The sequence below is a fragment of the Halichoerus grypus genome, chromosome 7 (assembly GCF_964656455.1).
Source record: "Halichoerus grypus chromosome 7, mHalGry1.hap1.1, whole genome shotgun sequence".
NCBI lineage: Eukaryota > Metazoa > Chordata > Mammalia > Carnivora > Phocidae > Halichoerus > Halichoerus grypus.
Genome location: NC_135718.1, coordinates 6048461 through 6063881, shown reverse-complemented (window position 1 = coordinate 6063881; position 15421 = coordinate 6048461). Strand labels below are relative to the sequence as shown.

General features: G+C 47.2%; 1 protein-coding gene across 9 annotated transcripts in view; it reads right to left on the bottom strand.

The window, feature by feature from the left end:
- Positions 1-9053: 9053 nt before the first annotated feature.
- The window catches only part of C7H10orf90 (chromosome 7 C10orf90 homolog), a 205088-nt gene continuing 198720 nt past the window's right edge, over positions 9054-15421 (bottom strand). For 4 of the 9 annotated variants that reach the window (XM_078076975.1, XM_078076976.1, XM_078076977.1 and 1 more), the window contains 3 exons: positions 14497-14560; positions 11052-11151; positions 9056-10969 (listed from right to left, as the gene is read on the bottom strand). In XM_078076975.1, coding sequence (XP_077933101.1) covers positions 10931-10969; positions 11052-11151; positions 14497-14560 — 203 coding nt within the window. In that variant the 3' untranslated portion in view covers positions 9056-10930. Of the gene's footprint in view, positions 10970-11051; positions 11152-14496; positions 14561-15421 lie in introns of all 9 variants that reach the window. The other 5 variants (XM_078076973.1, XM_078076974.1, XM_078076978.1 and 2 more) reach the window with 3 other exon arrangements.

The window sequence follows — 15421 nt, the reverse complement described above, 5'->3', positions numbered from 1 at the left end:
AGTTGTTTTCCATTTGTCACTATTAAAAATACTATTTCAATAAATGTCCCTGGGCACAAATCTTTCATCATGTCTTCGGTAAATTTCTTCGCTGGGAAGGGCTGCTAATACAAATTGCCAAATGCCGCGGGACAGGTTCCTCTAATTCGCTCAGCCACTCGCCATGCAGGACGACTGCTCGGTCAGGTGCCAGGAACAGAACCGTGCTCAAAGCTGCTCCGGGGGGCGGGGGGTGGGGGGGGAGCAGGCTTGTGGCGGGTTTCAGGGGCTCCAGCTGCAGGAAGCACAGCCTGGCATTTCGGACGTGGGGTGTCTCCTTGCGGCAGCATTTCTCCCGCCCTGTCCACCTCTCGGTGGATGCTTCTTTGCAAAGCTGTGTTCTCACGCCTCCTTCACTCCCACTCAAGGGAGCCTCTGATGCCCTGTGCCGTCCGCTCTGGCTCCCACTGCAGGACCGTGCGGTTGAGCAGCTCTCCACGGTTTGTGCAGGCGGGAGAGCACGTGTGCTGGGCGTGGGTTGGACAGAGCACAGATGTCTTATCACGGAGCAGGACCAGAGAGGCAATGGCCCACGCCTTGAACTCACATGGTTCCCTCTTACTACAGTTTTCTTTCACTCTTAAAAAAAAAACCCACAAAAAACACAAAATTTGGTAGTTTGAAACATTTCATTATTTTAATTGCATTTCTTTGGATGCTAGCGCTGTTTAGCATTTGTGCATGTTTGTTGACCGTTTATCTTTCTTCTGTGAAAGGCTTGTGCATGGCCTTCCGTCATATTTGTACCGAGCGTTGTTTTTCCTTCACTGATCTATATGAAGCCTTTATAAAGGGCATCCCCCTTTGTCATATAGTTCAAATATCTGTCCCACTTTGCTATGCGACTTTCTGCAGTGTTTCCAGGGCCTTTTGACATTTGGCAATTTCTCAACTTTGTATAACCAAATCTAAGTGGGTTTGTTCTGTTTTTTACTACAGCTCAACATTTATAGAAATGCTTCGTCCTTTGCTCTCGCTCGAAAGTCTGCCCTCCACATGCTCAGGCATTGGAATTCTGTGCCGCATCCCCTCTTGATCCACCCATGTGGTACCTACCACAGCCCCCCAAGTAGGCGTCCAATCAATACGTAGTTGCTGTTGACTCGAATGAAGGGTAATGAAAATTCTTTATGGTCGAATGATTTTGAATATTATTTGCAAGGCTGCAAATGAGAATGCAAGAAGCAATGTCCTAAATGGCACCCTGGTGCCTCTCGGAGGACCTGGCTAATTGAATTCAAACCATATGTGGGGCTGTCTTTCCCAGGACAATATGCTCAGAAGGCAGCGGAGATGAGCTGCCTTTCCAGAGCCTGGGAGTCCCATAACAGGACCAAATGAAGGTTGAAGTCAACATCTTCCTTCTCTCCCTTCCGAGATTTGGATTATGATGTGTACCTTCTAGCATTAATGATTTCTGAAAATTCATAGAGCTGGTACTATGGGGCTCATCTGCAAAGAGCAACACAAGTGTTCTAAAGTGGAAAGTGGTGTCCCCAAGCCCAAGGCAATGAGTTGACGGTCACCACAAATTTTTTCACGATGTCTTTAAGCACATACCATGGCGACAACAACAAAGTCATTGTGCCGGGCCCCCTTATGGCTCCAGGACTTTGAACCTCATTTTGGAAAGTGCCCACAGAAAACAAAACCAAAACCAAAACCATGTGGTACATTTCTAAAGACAAACTGCTCCCATAGTGCCCCGTGCCTTTTCAACGTCGCGGGGGGGTGGGGGGCAATCTCTTGTTTGAAATCTTGAGTTTTTTTGACAGAATTATTGATTCTGTGTTGACTCCCCTGACTACAAGATTACAAATTACTCATTACAAATTACTCATTACAAATCAACATCTGTAGAATGGTCTCTTTCACCAACATCAAGAAAAAGGGAACTTGGGTTTTCGAAATAAAGTGTCTGGAGAAAACCAATGTGTGTACTGCACAGATTATGCCCTTAAAAATGCATTTTTAGATGAAGTTAATATTTTATGGGCTATTAATAACATATGTGTTTGGGGAAATGCATATATTCTATAGAAGGAAGAGAAAGTTATAAACCTTGAATCTCACATCTTTGTATCACAGTGCAGTTGTGACCTACATTTGACGAAAACTTGCCATTATTTAGCATGGAGAATAAAGTTTCTTCATTGATGTGACCCGGAAGGTTCAGAATTCAGAAGTTTGTTTCTGCTCCTGGCTGAGATTGCTGCTGACAACACCCCCCGCCCCCCTCCTTACCCATCACACACTTCGGCCACGGCTCTGAGCACCGCCAGTGCGGGCTTTGAAGCATCGAGCCGGGCATGTGAATGGCACTCACTGTGTGTATACATAAGAAGTCACCTCACCTCAGAATGTGATTTCAACTTAGTGGCGATTCTTATTCAGAATCGGAAAGAGTCTGTCTCTCCCATTACCTTTGAGTTTGAAGAGACGAGTTACACAACGTTCACTTCCCCAGATGGAGCGAGACACGGAAGGAAGACAAGTGAGGAGCAGCTGGTGAGGCCCAGATGTAATGAAAAACTGGCTGGTGACATTGAAATGAGAACATCCTGACACCCACGGGTGCCAGGCTCCCTGCCAGTGGCTGGGGAGGCATAACCCCTGCCCCCGGGGGGCTCTCAGTCTAGCTGAGTCATCACAGGACTACATTATTCTCATGTCGTGATGAACCTACTTAATTCCTCCTTATTCTGCAGGCCTGACACATCACTGCTAAGGATGCAAGTATCCAAGGCAAATATTTTCTAATTTTATTTCCCTGAAGCTTTGAGGTATCCTGTTCCATATGTTAAGTCTAATGGAGTTCAGAACACGCAGTCCCAAAATACAGCATCTTACCATGTTTTAAGCATATGTGAAGCAGAAGGAATTTAAGAAATGCAGGTGCAGGGAAGACTCCCTGACCCTCCCTTCTCCCTGAAGCAGTTGAAAGACCTCATGTGAGAGGTGCTTCCCTGTGCCCGAAGGAAAGGAGCATCCTTATCTCAGGAGATGAGGGACACCAAGAGGACCCTGTGTGAGCAGGCCTTACTAAGTTTCCTACCCTTTCGCTCATACCCTTGGTCCTACCAAGTTTTCCCATGACTGTCCACTCTTCATCAGAGCTAGTATAAAAACACATTAACCATTTCTCCAAGTGTTCATTTCTCTCTTTTTTAAAAAAGATTTTATTTATTTGTCAGAAAGGGAGAGCGCGCACAAGCAGGGGGAATGGCATGCAGAGGGAGAAGTAGGCTCCCTGCTGAGCAGGGAGCCCAATGCGGGGCTCGATCCCAGCACCCTGGGACCATGACCTGAGCTGAAGGCAGACGCTTAACCAACTGAGCCACCCAGGCGCCCCAGGGTGGCGGGGCAGGAGGCAGCAATTTAACCAGCATTCGGGGATGCTCATCTTTCTACTCTGAGCCCCTGCCCTGCAGGAGGACCAGATGGGCAATAGGATCTATGGTCCCTTGCTTCTCAAAGTACAACCTTCTCACTGTCCTGACTGGGATTCTAGTAATTTAAAAAAAGCTTTTTCTTGTGCACAGCAAGTCCCCTAAACATGTCAATTTCTTCATCTGATACTCAGCCGATCTGTTTCAAAGCTGGAGGAAACATTGACAAGTTGCAGACCTTTATTGAGACACCTTAGTCTGTCTCAAGATGGTATTCAAGAGTGATTCTGAAAGGACACTATTCTATTCTTATCTTAGAAGCTCTAGCCATCCCCCTCCCCCCCGCCCCCGTATGCTCACACACCGCAGCTCCAGCTCCTATTAAAAAGAAGCCAGTCCAGAGCCTACCTACTTTCCACCTGCTGGGGCCATTCTGTGGGTAATGAATGTGAAGTGGGCATGACTTGTAAACATGTAGACTTTTTGACTCAGAAACAAACAAAAAAAGGGAATATCTCAGAAAATGAAAGAGACCACTGAAGAGCTTTGAGCCCTACAGCTCACTCTCTTGACATCTTTCATGAGACAATGGTCTTGAAGCCAGGCTTTGTGGGGGATGAGGAAGTAACTTCCTAAATTCCTTTAGTTTCATGAGCATATCAAGCACTCTGCCTAAGGGACTAGATCCTGGGGATTATATGCCAGGGACAGAGAGAATCCAGGATATGACCCAGAGGAGAAATCCATTTCCTCTAGGTGGGACAGAGGAAGGGCTTTAATTTGCTTCTCCAGCATGTTTCCAGGCCTCTCCATGAGGCATGCAGGAAGGCAGCAGGAAGTTCCTGCCTGATACACCATGCCTGAGAATGCGAAAGTAGAGCCCAGTCAGCACAGATAACCAGCAGCCTCAAGCTCAGAGAGCGCATGGGCTGTAGACTGGGGTAGCAAGTGCAGTTGAGAAATGGTGTGGGGCTACCAGGATGGCAAATGGTGTGGGGCTACCAGGATGGCAAGGGTCCTGTCTTGGGCTACTTGGGCTGCCACAAATACCAGACTGGGAGACTTACACAACAGACAGGTCTCACGGTCCAGAGACTTGAAAGTCCAAGACCGAGGTGCCAGCCATCTACGTTTCATTCTGAGATCTCTGCTCGTGGCTTGTAGACAGCCACCCCCTTTGTTGCGTGCTCATGTGACCTCTTTATGCATTTTAAGGAGCCTCAGACTCAGGTCATGATCTCAGAGCCGAACCTCATGACCTCGCTTAACCTTAATTACACCCTTAGACGCTCCACCTCCAAACACAGCCATACAGGGGGTTAGGGCTTCAACATGTGACTCTGGGGGTAACACAAACATCTAGTCCGTAACAGGACCTTTGCTCTCCGAGGACCCCGGAAGCAGGTGTGAGGCTGTGTCTTACTCTTCCCTGACCTTGTCTCATGTCTACAGATGAGATATGAGATGCACATATCAATAAGCTTCTGTTCGTCTCTTATTAATTTGTCCTTTGTTAAAAGCCTTAGCTGAGAGCCTAGGACAGAGAGAGGAAAAGTTTCTCCGCCCCTACAATATATAGCACATAGCAAGCGTGTGGCATGTGGTTAGCACTCAAGAGAAAAACAACATCCTAAGCCATTACTTTCAGAGACATTTGAACTGGGTCCCGAGCTCAGTAGGTTTCTATCCAGGTTTCTCTTCTCTTCTGTTCCTGACCCATCAATGAGAAACCACTTCATGCATCGGGGGGCTGGGTAGTGGGGGAGTCTCACTCAATTGCCAACTGAGAATCCAGGTCGAAACACCCTAATCTGAAAAAAAGGCTTCATCGTATTTCCCTAATCTGAGCCAATTTCACGTCTAAAAATAACCAATGTCTGCACATCCCAGTATCACTCATGCAAAAGTATTCGCTATGCCAACGAAACGTCACAGGCTACCAAAGTCCCAGAAAACTATCCTGAATCATTTTGTCATTTTGATTTAACAAACGTTTCAGACGAGCGAGCAAGAATTGGAATTATAATTACGTCAGCATATAATAATTAAATCCACCTAACCATCCTTCGCTGTATACTTTTCAACAAAAACAAGCACAAAATATTCTGTACATGCACTCAATAGATTTCAATGTTAAGGACAAAATTGGCAACACATAACCATTAAGTGGATCGTCATCACAAATTCCTCTGGTATCCGTGTCATAACATCAGTCACAAGGAACCACAGTGGATACAACAAATACTGTGGGTTTACCTCCTTGCAAATCGGCAGCAGCGAAAAGATTTATAATTTCCCTCTCCCTGACATCAGTGGGCAAGTAAGCAGGCAGCCTCGTTGGCTTTGATGAAAGGATATTACACATCGTATGTACTCAACACGGGTGACAGTTGTAATATCTTTTCCCTGATGTCAGTTCCAGCAGTTGCCCTATTTCCCTGATGTCAGTTCCAGCAGTTCAGGCAGGTCAGCAAAGTAAAGACACCAAAGAAAGAAAGCATGCTCTGCACGTCATCGACAGCACGCTTTTCCTATGTTTCTCCTAGTGCTGCTTCATAAAAAAGATGGAAAGAAATTCATGATCGTTTTTCTCAGCTGCAGTTTAGACCATAAACTGCGTTCTCTTCCTCTGTAGGCTTGGATAAGAATAAGCCAACGTTTTTGAAGATCTTAGAGGCAAGTAAATGCTCTCCCCTCCCTCCCTGGCTTCAAGTCATGGTTTGGCTGCCGCCTGGCAGGGACCAGCCTGGCAGGGACCAGCAACATCCAGCATGTGGACGTGAGAAGCTTCCTAGAGACGCGAGAAAAACTGGACATTTTTCAATGCCTCCTCCCTGACACACACCCCAGACAACTACCTCAGACAGTCTCTTGGGGTCTCAGAATCAGAACTGTGCCTGAGGCAGCTGACGGACTTGAAAAAAAACCCTCGATTCTCGGGGAGACTTGCCAACGTTGTTGCTAGGTTCCATGTGGAGAAAACATTTGCGTGAAGGAGCAGCCCGACTGCGAGGATAAAGGGGGGCCCCCGTGTAATCCCACAGAGTTTTCTGACAGCCCACTCTCTCGATGAGTGGGGAAGACCTCCTGGCAGCTCGGGATAGACAGAGAAGGAGAAAAATCTGGAGAAATGGTCCCTGGTGTGGGCCAGTTCAGCTCAGCGTCAGCCCCTTCCCCAAGGCTGCCATTCAGCCCGACACTTGTGGGCACCTCCCAAGTACGCGTGAAAGGGCATAACGTACGAGCATCTGCTGATAGACTCATTTTCATCACTTCACAGATCATTTCCTTTGCTTTCAACGTGGATGCCAATGCTCTCACACAAAGCCACCGTGAGTCATTTCTGCACCTCGTTCTTACTCCCCTAACCCAGAAGGCCCAGGTCCCCACTGTCGCATAGCCTCCTGCTGGCCAGTCACGTCATCTCGTCCTTCTGCATCTGGCCTGCCTCCTACTCAGACCGTTGGTCATCTGAGAAAAGTCAGAGACCAGGTCCGTAGCCAGCAATTTGTATGCCGAGTGTTGAAATGGGAGAACTTCCTAAGCAATAGCATTTCAACCACTCTTCAGCAACTGGTGTTTCACAAATGGTTCTTTCAAAGAGCCTCGTTTCATGTGAGCAAGCATTTGCTGACTCACTCAGGGAGCACACAGCTTCCAGGAAGTTTGGTTGGCAATACGTGCTGGCTAAAAAAACCAAGGCAATTGTTTTTCCATTATTCCATTACCAGCTGGCAAGAGGATAAATACCAAAATAGGAATTTCTCCTTCAGCATGAAGTCATGGAGACCACAGTGAGACAGGCTGGTCCTGTTACCGGCTGCCCATCTCAAATTATTTCAAATGTTGCTCGGTCCGAGCTCATGAGCTGTCAGCTGCAAATCTTCACCTCCTGCTACCTGCTTTTGTCACTGGAGAATCGTTCCAATGCCAGAACCCAAAGACGCTCGGATGTAAAGAAATCAGCTCCCAGACGAAAAATTTGATTATTGAAATTACAAAGGTAGATTCTACTTAGAATTTCAAAATCATTAAAGTCTTTCCTGAAGTCTGATTTTAAGAAGAGAATCCAGCAACTGGGCCACCGGTTCCTGAGAGAAATATCAGGGATGGCTGTTATGTTTCAAGCTTTTACTTCCATATTTATTATTATAACACTATTGTATTTCTGTTATAACCTTATTAAAACACAAAGGAAATGCTGGGAATCCAAATTTACTCATCAGCATTACAAAACAAATAACGACAATAGGGGAAGAAATTCAGTTTAGCAGAAACCAGGACTTTCCTTTGTAGCCCTGTCCTGAGCTCGCTGCCCGGAGCACAGACCGGCTCGAGCCAGACATCACAAACTCACCCAGACTCCACCTCGGGGGCCTTAGTTATGAAATGTCCTCAGAAATACATCATTCAAGGGGCGTCTGGGTGGCTCAGTTGGTTAAGTGACTGCCTCCGGCTCAGGTCATGATCTCAGGGTCCTGGGATGGAGACCCGTGTTGGGTTCCCTGCTCAGTGGAGAGCCTGCTTCTCCCTGTGCCTCTCTCCCCTGCTCGTGCCCTCCTGCTCTCTCTGTCAAATAAATAAATAAAATCTTAAAAAAAAAAAAAAACTTAAAAAAAGAAATACATCATTCAAGGGCATTCGATCCCAAATTGACTTTTACTTACTGTTTAGATTTTAAGACTTGGCATCCGCTTTGCAGAGGGGGTAAGCTCTTCATGAGCAACTTTGGGAAGTTGGCTGCATCCAGGAATTCTGAGATATTTGGTTGCTAGGTGACATAAACCCACTTCTTAGAAAGTGTCACAGAACAGCCTAGAAGTGGTTGGGCCCTGAATTTAAATTATTGGTTAGGAAAAGCTTTGAAACTCTCTGAAGATAGGAAAGAAAAATAAGAAAAGGTGAGGCACTGAGAAAGACTGGCCTGAACTAAGCTCATAGATTTGGCTTAAATGATTTAAGAGAGCGTGAAAAATCTGAATAGAAATTCAGCGTACCATCTTGGAAGTTCAAGAAAGCTGGGATTAACCTTAAGGGTAAGCATAAACCACGCTGTTGAAATTGTTTCTAAGAGGGAGAAGAGCTTGAGAGCCAAAGTTTACAAAGCATCCTGTTTGTAGGACTGATTTTTGCTGTGGCAACATCCACGGAGTCAATGGTCTTTTTGGCGCATGTTCTCAATGCCAAGCTGAGGGATGATGGGAATGGACAACTCACGGCCCCTGGGCCCAAGGCTTCCCAAAGACACTCCAGCCTCCATTTCTGCATCTGGGTGACAGGAAACACTCTGGTGTGCCTGCTTTGGGCCAGACACACTTTGAAACAACTGATTCACACTGATGATTCCATTCCCATAGCAACCTCTTGAGGAGGTGCAAGAGTTGTCTCCTTTTTATGGGTGAGGGAACGGAGGCAAGGCTAGGGAGCTGGCTGCGCCAGTGTTGGGTGGTATGATCTTGCCCTTGCAAAGCTGCCCTTCTTGCCTCCTCTGTTGAAATAGATCCAGGTCCCCTAAATGTGTTCCCTCTGTTTGCGGGCACAACGCCAAGCTTTGTTGGTGAAGGAGACAGAGACACGGCGGGACAGAAGGGTGCTGCTTCCTAGGTCTGGGACGTTTGCTCAGCGGGCTCCTGTGGGTCAGGGGGCGCCCCCTCGCCCCTCAGGTGACTGCAGCAGAATAACATCCCCCCACCCCCCACCCACAAGCATCCTAGAGAGCTGGCTTCCAGCAAGTTCCAGAGGGTGGGTTTTCAACGAGATCCAACAGCAGGGCACCACAGGAATGCCTGCCACCTGCTAAGCTACATCCTGTCTGGATCTCAGCTCAGGGCAGGAGGGGATGTTCCTTATGGGGCCGTGCTGCTCGGGGGCTGTCCCCACCTGCATGCTTTCGGGTTTCCTCTCCTCACTAGCCAATCCCTCGTTCCTGCACTCCCTTTATGATAAGTAATTATATACATTACACTTTTCCCAGCCAAGTTACTGTGCGGTTTCTCTCTCTTGATTGGATCCAGACCGATCCCCTAGCCTGAGGGCAAAAGACTGGGGAGCAATGCAGCCAAGACCTGAATCCGGAGTCTGCTCGGGACCATGCTGTTCACCATCTCCTGCTGGCAGGGCCTGATACCATGTGCCCAAAGGGCAAAGCACCAACTCATCCTGGAGGGCAGGGCAGTGGGCAAGGTGTCAGGAGAGAACCCAAAGGCTGAGTTTTTAAACAGTTTTTTGATAGACAAGAAAGCGAAAGGCATTCCAGAAAAGGGATGGCATATGCAGCACTGAGAGGAGGGAAGGTGAGTGACAGCCTCGGGATGGGGACGGAGGTGTCAACAGGGCTCCTGCTTAATCCCCCAAACCTCCTTCTCATTCTGGGGCAATTCCTAGTGAGATGCGAGGCCTTCAGGATCCTAAACCTTGCTCTTCAGTTTCCTTGCTTCTCTCATGCCTGCTCTCCGGGGCTCCTGACCCAGGTGTCCTGGTGGTGAGAAGGTGGCAGAAGAGGGGTCAGAGGCCCCCGCTGGGCCATGACAGCATTCTCACCGAGCGTCATCCACAGCAGCTGCTCAGTTCATAACGCGGAATATAGAGCGGAGCGATACTTCCATTTTTGTAATAATTGCATTTATTTCCATTTTTGATAAAAACTAGTTAGTTCTTAACTCCCCAAACACACACTGGTAAATCATGAACATCATCAGTGTTGGAAGAGCAAATGGCAGAGTGGGAGCCACCGGGCCATTTTCAGCAACACAGCTTTGGTCCTGGGAGGAGGAGGCTCTACAGAAAACACTGAAGTCACCTGTAATTTTTTTCCCCACCAATTCCGCTCTCATAGCTTCTGTGGAAATGGACTCTTTTTCTAAATGAAGAGAAGCACTCAGTGTGGGGTGTGGTCGTGAGGACGGCTCTGCCCACCCTGGGTCCCAGACGCACACACTGCACACCCCTCGTTCCTGTCAGAGCACCCGCTTACTTCCAAGGTCAGCTTCCAGCATTACGTGGCCAACACATCCAGAGAGTATTTAAACATACTGGGCGCTGACCCAAAGTGTGGACTACTGGCAAAAGTGGGGACTGATACTTAAAAACTGATAGATGTGGGTCCCAAAAATTTGATGAAGAAAAATAACCCCCTAGGATCTAGGCCCATGTGAACGTATAAGGCCTTTCTCTGTCTCGGTGGAAATGGTGGCGCGGTGGGTGGGTGGGTGGGGGGATCAGAAGCAAACGGTAAATTCCAAAGTGGAAAACTGAGGGGACTGTATCTAGTGGTTTACATCGCGTCCGTCACCCCTCCACGGTCTGCTGGCCCATTTCCTCAAGGGTTACTGTTTCTGTGTGGTTTGGGCAAGCAATTCAGGAAGCTATGTTTTCCTTTATGAAAAAAAAATCAAAAGTAAAGTAAGTGTTTCATATCATGAAGATAATGCTAAGTTTAATGGTTGATCCAGCGTTTGAAGTCATCCCAGGTCCAGGGAGTGGGTCAGCAGGGCAGCCTACGGTTAGACCGCGTTCCTTTGAAGGAGCTGGTCCAGTAATTGCTAGGGAAGCAGGAGACAAACACGTCAAGGTCAGGTTCAGCATCTGCGTGCCACACACACCTGCTGGCGGCCAGGCCGTTACCTTTTTGAAGACTTCAGCACGCAGTCTGTTACTCTGTAAGATCACTCTTTTCTTTTGTTCTTCTTTTTTCTTTTTCACTTCCGGCAAGTTATTATAGATTCTGAAACAGATTCAGAAAACACGCTGAATGGTAGCGAGACACCATGTGCCTGGGGTGGATCTGTGTCCTGTCTTGTCAGCAGGCTCTTCCATTTCAAAGACAAGACCGGCTGCAGACGGGCCATCCCGGATCAGCGGGACGCCGAGACCCAGGGCTGCCCTGACAGTCTCCAGAACAGGCCGCCGAGGCAGGGACGGCGCCAACAGGCAGAGTTTCCCCCCACACCGCCCCGGGGCAAAGCTCAGAGGCCAGTTGTCTACTGGGCAGGCACTTCTCGGCCCCTCCATTCTCGGAGATAATTAATGACTTGCTTGCATCAAGTGGGAGATTCCAAACCTACTGCTTCCCCACTCTGTGTAAACTTGCCCCAGATAGATACCTTTTTGCTACATGTTTTTTTAAGTCTTCCTATGACTTAGAAAAGGAGCAGCAAATAAATGGAAGTAGCAGGAACTATACTGGAATAACACACATGTAAATGTGTGTTTACCTCTTAACCTGTTGCCTTCCTAATTAAACTGCTTCCAGATACATCTCAGGCGTAAGTATTATGTTCTTGTCCTGGTGTAAAATTAGTAGGAGTTTCCAAGTTACAAGCAGGGACCAAGAGACCTTCTTCTGGATCCTTCTTTCCTACCTCTTAATAGAAACTGTGTCCGGATGCCAAATGATATTTCTGCAAGAATCCATAGACACGATGGAGGGACTGTAGCCTGAGCTTTGGGGTTGCTATATTTATGGCACATGGACAAACACCTTTTTTTTTTCATTTTATCTCATGTCTGAAAGTCAGACAAAATCTGTTTATAGATTCTACCTCTAAAATAATAATTAACAAAGTATAAAAATATAAATGAGGACAATATTAGCAGGTGACATTATCTTGGTCATTGAGCTCGAGGCTAATCACCTGGCATAAATGTTCTCAATCCTCACAGCAGTTGAAAGAAGCATGTAATGTCCTCTGCAATACGACTGAGGAACGCAAGCCCCAGTGAGGTCAGGAGACTCTTGGAAAGTCCCTCAGCTGGCTAATGGTGGGCTGGGATTCGAACCTTGGACTCTCACTCTATGTAACACTGTCCCCCAATCACATAGTATAAAGTGTCTGTGAAATGCTTGTTCCATTGATATGGTTTGAATGAGTCAATGAACACAGAGTTGCCATATCCAGGAACTATTCAAGAAAGGGCCAGGGAGAGGACCATAAGGAATCAGTAGGAAAGCTGAATGTCCCAAAGCTTCACAGTGGAAATCCCTTCAGATGCATACAGACCATCTTCCTGATACTGACCATCTGAATCATGTGGGCAGTTTAAGATACAAATTCTTAGGTCTCACTCCTGGAGCTTCTGATGCAGTACTTTGTTAAAAGGGCTTCCTAAATAAATTATGGTACACCCATATAGGGCACCACGCAGCAGAGAGTTAAAGGCGATGAGGAAAATCTGTATCTATATCTTTCGCCACAGAAAGACCTCACAGACATATTATAAAGCAAAAAAGGTAAGCTACGGAAAAATAATACATAGAGTATGATCCCATTTATGAATAAAAATTAGATAACTGTTGATGTACAAATAAAAGTCTACTTTTCAGGCAGAGAGAAAGGCCAGGAAGGATACACAGAAGGCTGATAACTGTGGGTCTCTGGAGAAAGGACCGGGCCCAGGGAAATGTGGTGGGAGGGGAGACAGCCAGGAGGGACTTCAGCTTTATCTCTACTGTTTGAGTTTTTAAAATGAAAATGTGATTTAACAATACAACTAATAACAAAGAATACAGAAGAAAAGAAAGCTCCAGAGTGATTGTGGGTGAGTGAGGTCTGAAAGCCAGGGTCAGAGCCCCCACCCAGGACTCAGAGTGAAAACCCCAGTACGGACTCCATCCAGGGGATGCACCATAACCTAACTCCTGCATCCTCCCCGAGCCTCCATTTCCTCTTTCGGAAAGCCGCAGGGTCAGCCATCCTGTCGACCCTGAGCGCTGCGCTGAGATCTAGTATTTTAACTGTGAGTCTCTGTAATAACAGCTTTGGGTTTGGGGACTGGGAGGGGAAGATTTGGCTGAAATTTTTCAGTAAATTGAAAAAGGAATACTTCTGGCATGAGGTACACACAACTCTGCAAGTCTCAAACAGCAAGTCTGAAAACCCAGTGGACCCTCAGAACCCCCAGTTAGAAGGCCATGAATCAGGTCGCTAATGGGATGCTCCCCTTCTCATTTCCCCTCTTTGACTTATAAAGAGGCTCCTTGGGGCCCCTGGGTGGCTCAGTCGCTAAGCGTCTGCCTTCGGCTCAGGTCATGATCCCAGGGTCCTGGGATCGAGCCCCGCATCGGGCTCCCTGCTCAGCGGGAAGCCTGTTTCTCCCTCTCCCACTCCCCCTGCTTGTGTTCCCTCTCTTGCTGTGTCTCTCTCTGTCAAATAAATTAATAAAATCTTTAAAAAAATATTTAAAAAATAAAAAATAAATAAAGAGGCTCCTTGCAGATGATCAATGTTAGCCAATTATCATGGAAACGATCCTAAAAGCAGAGATTTTGTGCCTGGACTGTGGAGAAACATATTCCTCCCATTTCAGTAGTTTCTCTAAGCACACTATCAATTGGGTTTAATTATTATAGGTCCTCCCAGTGCTAGATACTTTATTATAAACTCATGACATTTTCTTGCATGAACTTGGCCAACATTGCTGAGGTATTACCTTCTGGTTGGGAGGCCAGGGCTCAGAAAGAATGGCCGCCTTTGTGTGCTCCGGTGGGTGAGAATTAGTAGGAGTCTAGAATAGCAACCAGCCAAGCAGAACAGGGAGAGTGCGGGCAGCAGAGCCACCACACCAGCCGGGGACGGAGCGTCAGGAAGGCCAGCGTGTGGCCCTCTGCGGCTTTGCTGGCTCCCACGTGCCACGGGCTCCCACGCTTGGACTCCTTCCTGCAGGTTCGGCCACTGCCAAGGCCCTCAGGAGAAACCAGCTCTCTCCTCCTCATAACATCACCTTCAAAGGTGCACAGTGACAAACAGCACCTGCCCACAGAGACGATGAGAGTGTGCAGAAGCATTCCCATTATGAGTCTGGGGATCTCTTAGAGACCAATTACTAGGTCGGTTCAGAATCCAAGACCCGCCACTTTCCTAAGGCTTTTCCAAGAACGGCATTAACATTCAGAGGTGCAACGGGACAGCTACACTTCTTTTAGCCAGCATTTCAAATTCACGGCCAAGAAGACCTCAGACATTAAAGGTGGACCTGGGAATAGTGACCCCTCTGGACAGCGCCTGGATGCAGAAGCCACCCCTCCCCTACCTCTCCCCACATTTTTCGACCTCACACAATAACCAAGTACCTTTTAGATCGCATGTGCATCTCCTTCTCTGAAATGTATCTTTCTTTGGGTTTGAACAAGTTATCTGGAATGAAATAGAAAGAGGATTAATTTCAGCAAGTATGGATATTGCACATTTCTAGAGAAACATTGTGGTGGACTTAGCACACACTTTGTTATTGATCCTTAGTCAATAGGATCAATAGTGTAAGCCCCAACCTGCTATACATACTGCAGGACTCGGGAGACACTCATACACCAGAAACGCTTATATTGAAATTGACAACCAATAGATTGGTCTTGACAATAAATACAGGCATGAAGTACAAGGTTGGCATCTAACATACTTTGCAGACAGTGACCCTTCTGCGTGCTGCAGGTAGCAACTATTACAGTGTGCTCTGCAAGGGGGCAGTGCCAAGGTGGCACTAAACTGTGGTTCAGGGTCACCCTGGGTGCAGGGCTCTGGGTGTCAGGTGGAAGATCTCCACACTAGGTTCCTGGTGCCTCTGAGGCCAGGAAATCTCCCAGCTATCACCAGAGCATTCTGAGAGCAGAAGTGGACACTCACAACTGGGACCCTCCATCAGGGACACTCAACCTCTGCATCCATTCTCACAGAGGACTAGCTCTTTCCCAATCAGAAAATGCAATGGACAGCAACATAGGAAAAATGTCTGTCTAGTGTCCCTTGAGAAAGTACACGTGGCTGAAAATCACTATGAGTCCGGAATGTTTTCCAGTGTGAGTACATATTACTAATCACAGTGATGTTTACAGATGGCACACTTAGAAATAGTATGTATTTTTTAAAAATAGTGTGCATATCCTTTTGTAATAACTCAAATTCCCACAAGGCTCTCAGCCCTATAGACTGGCCAAGAGCCTGTCACACAAAAATGCTCTTGGGGTATGTGTTGCGTGGAGTGCATCTGAGAAGCTGCCA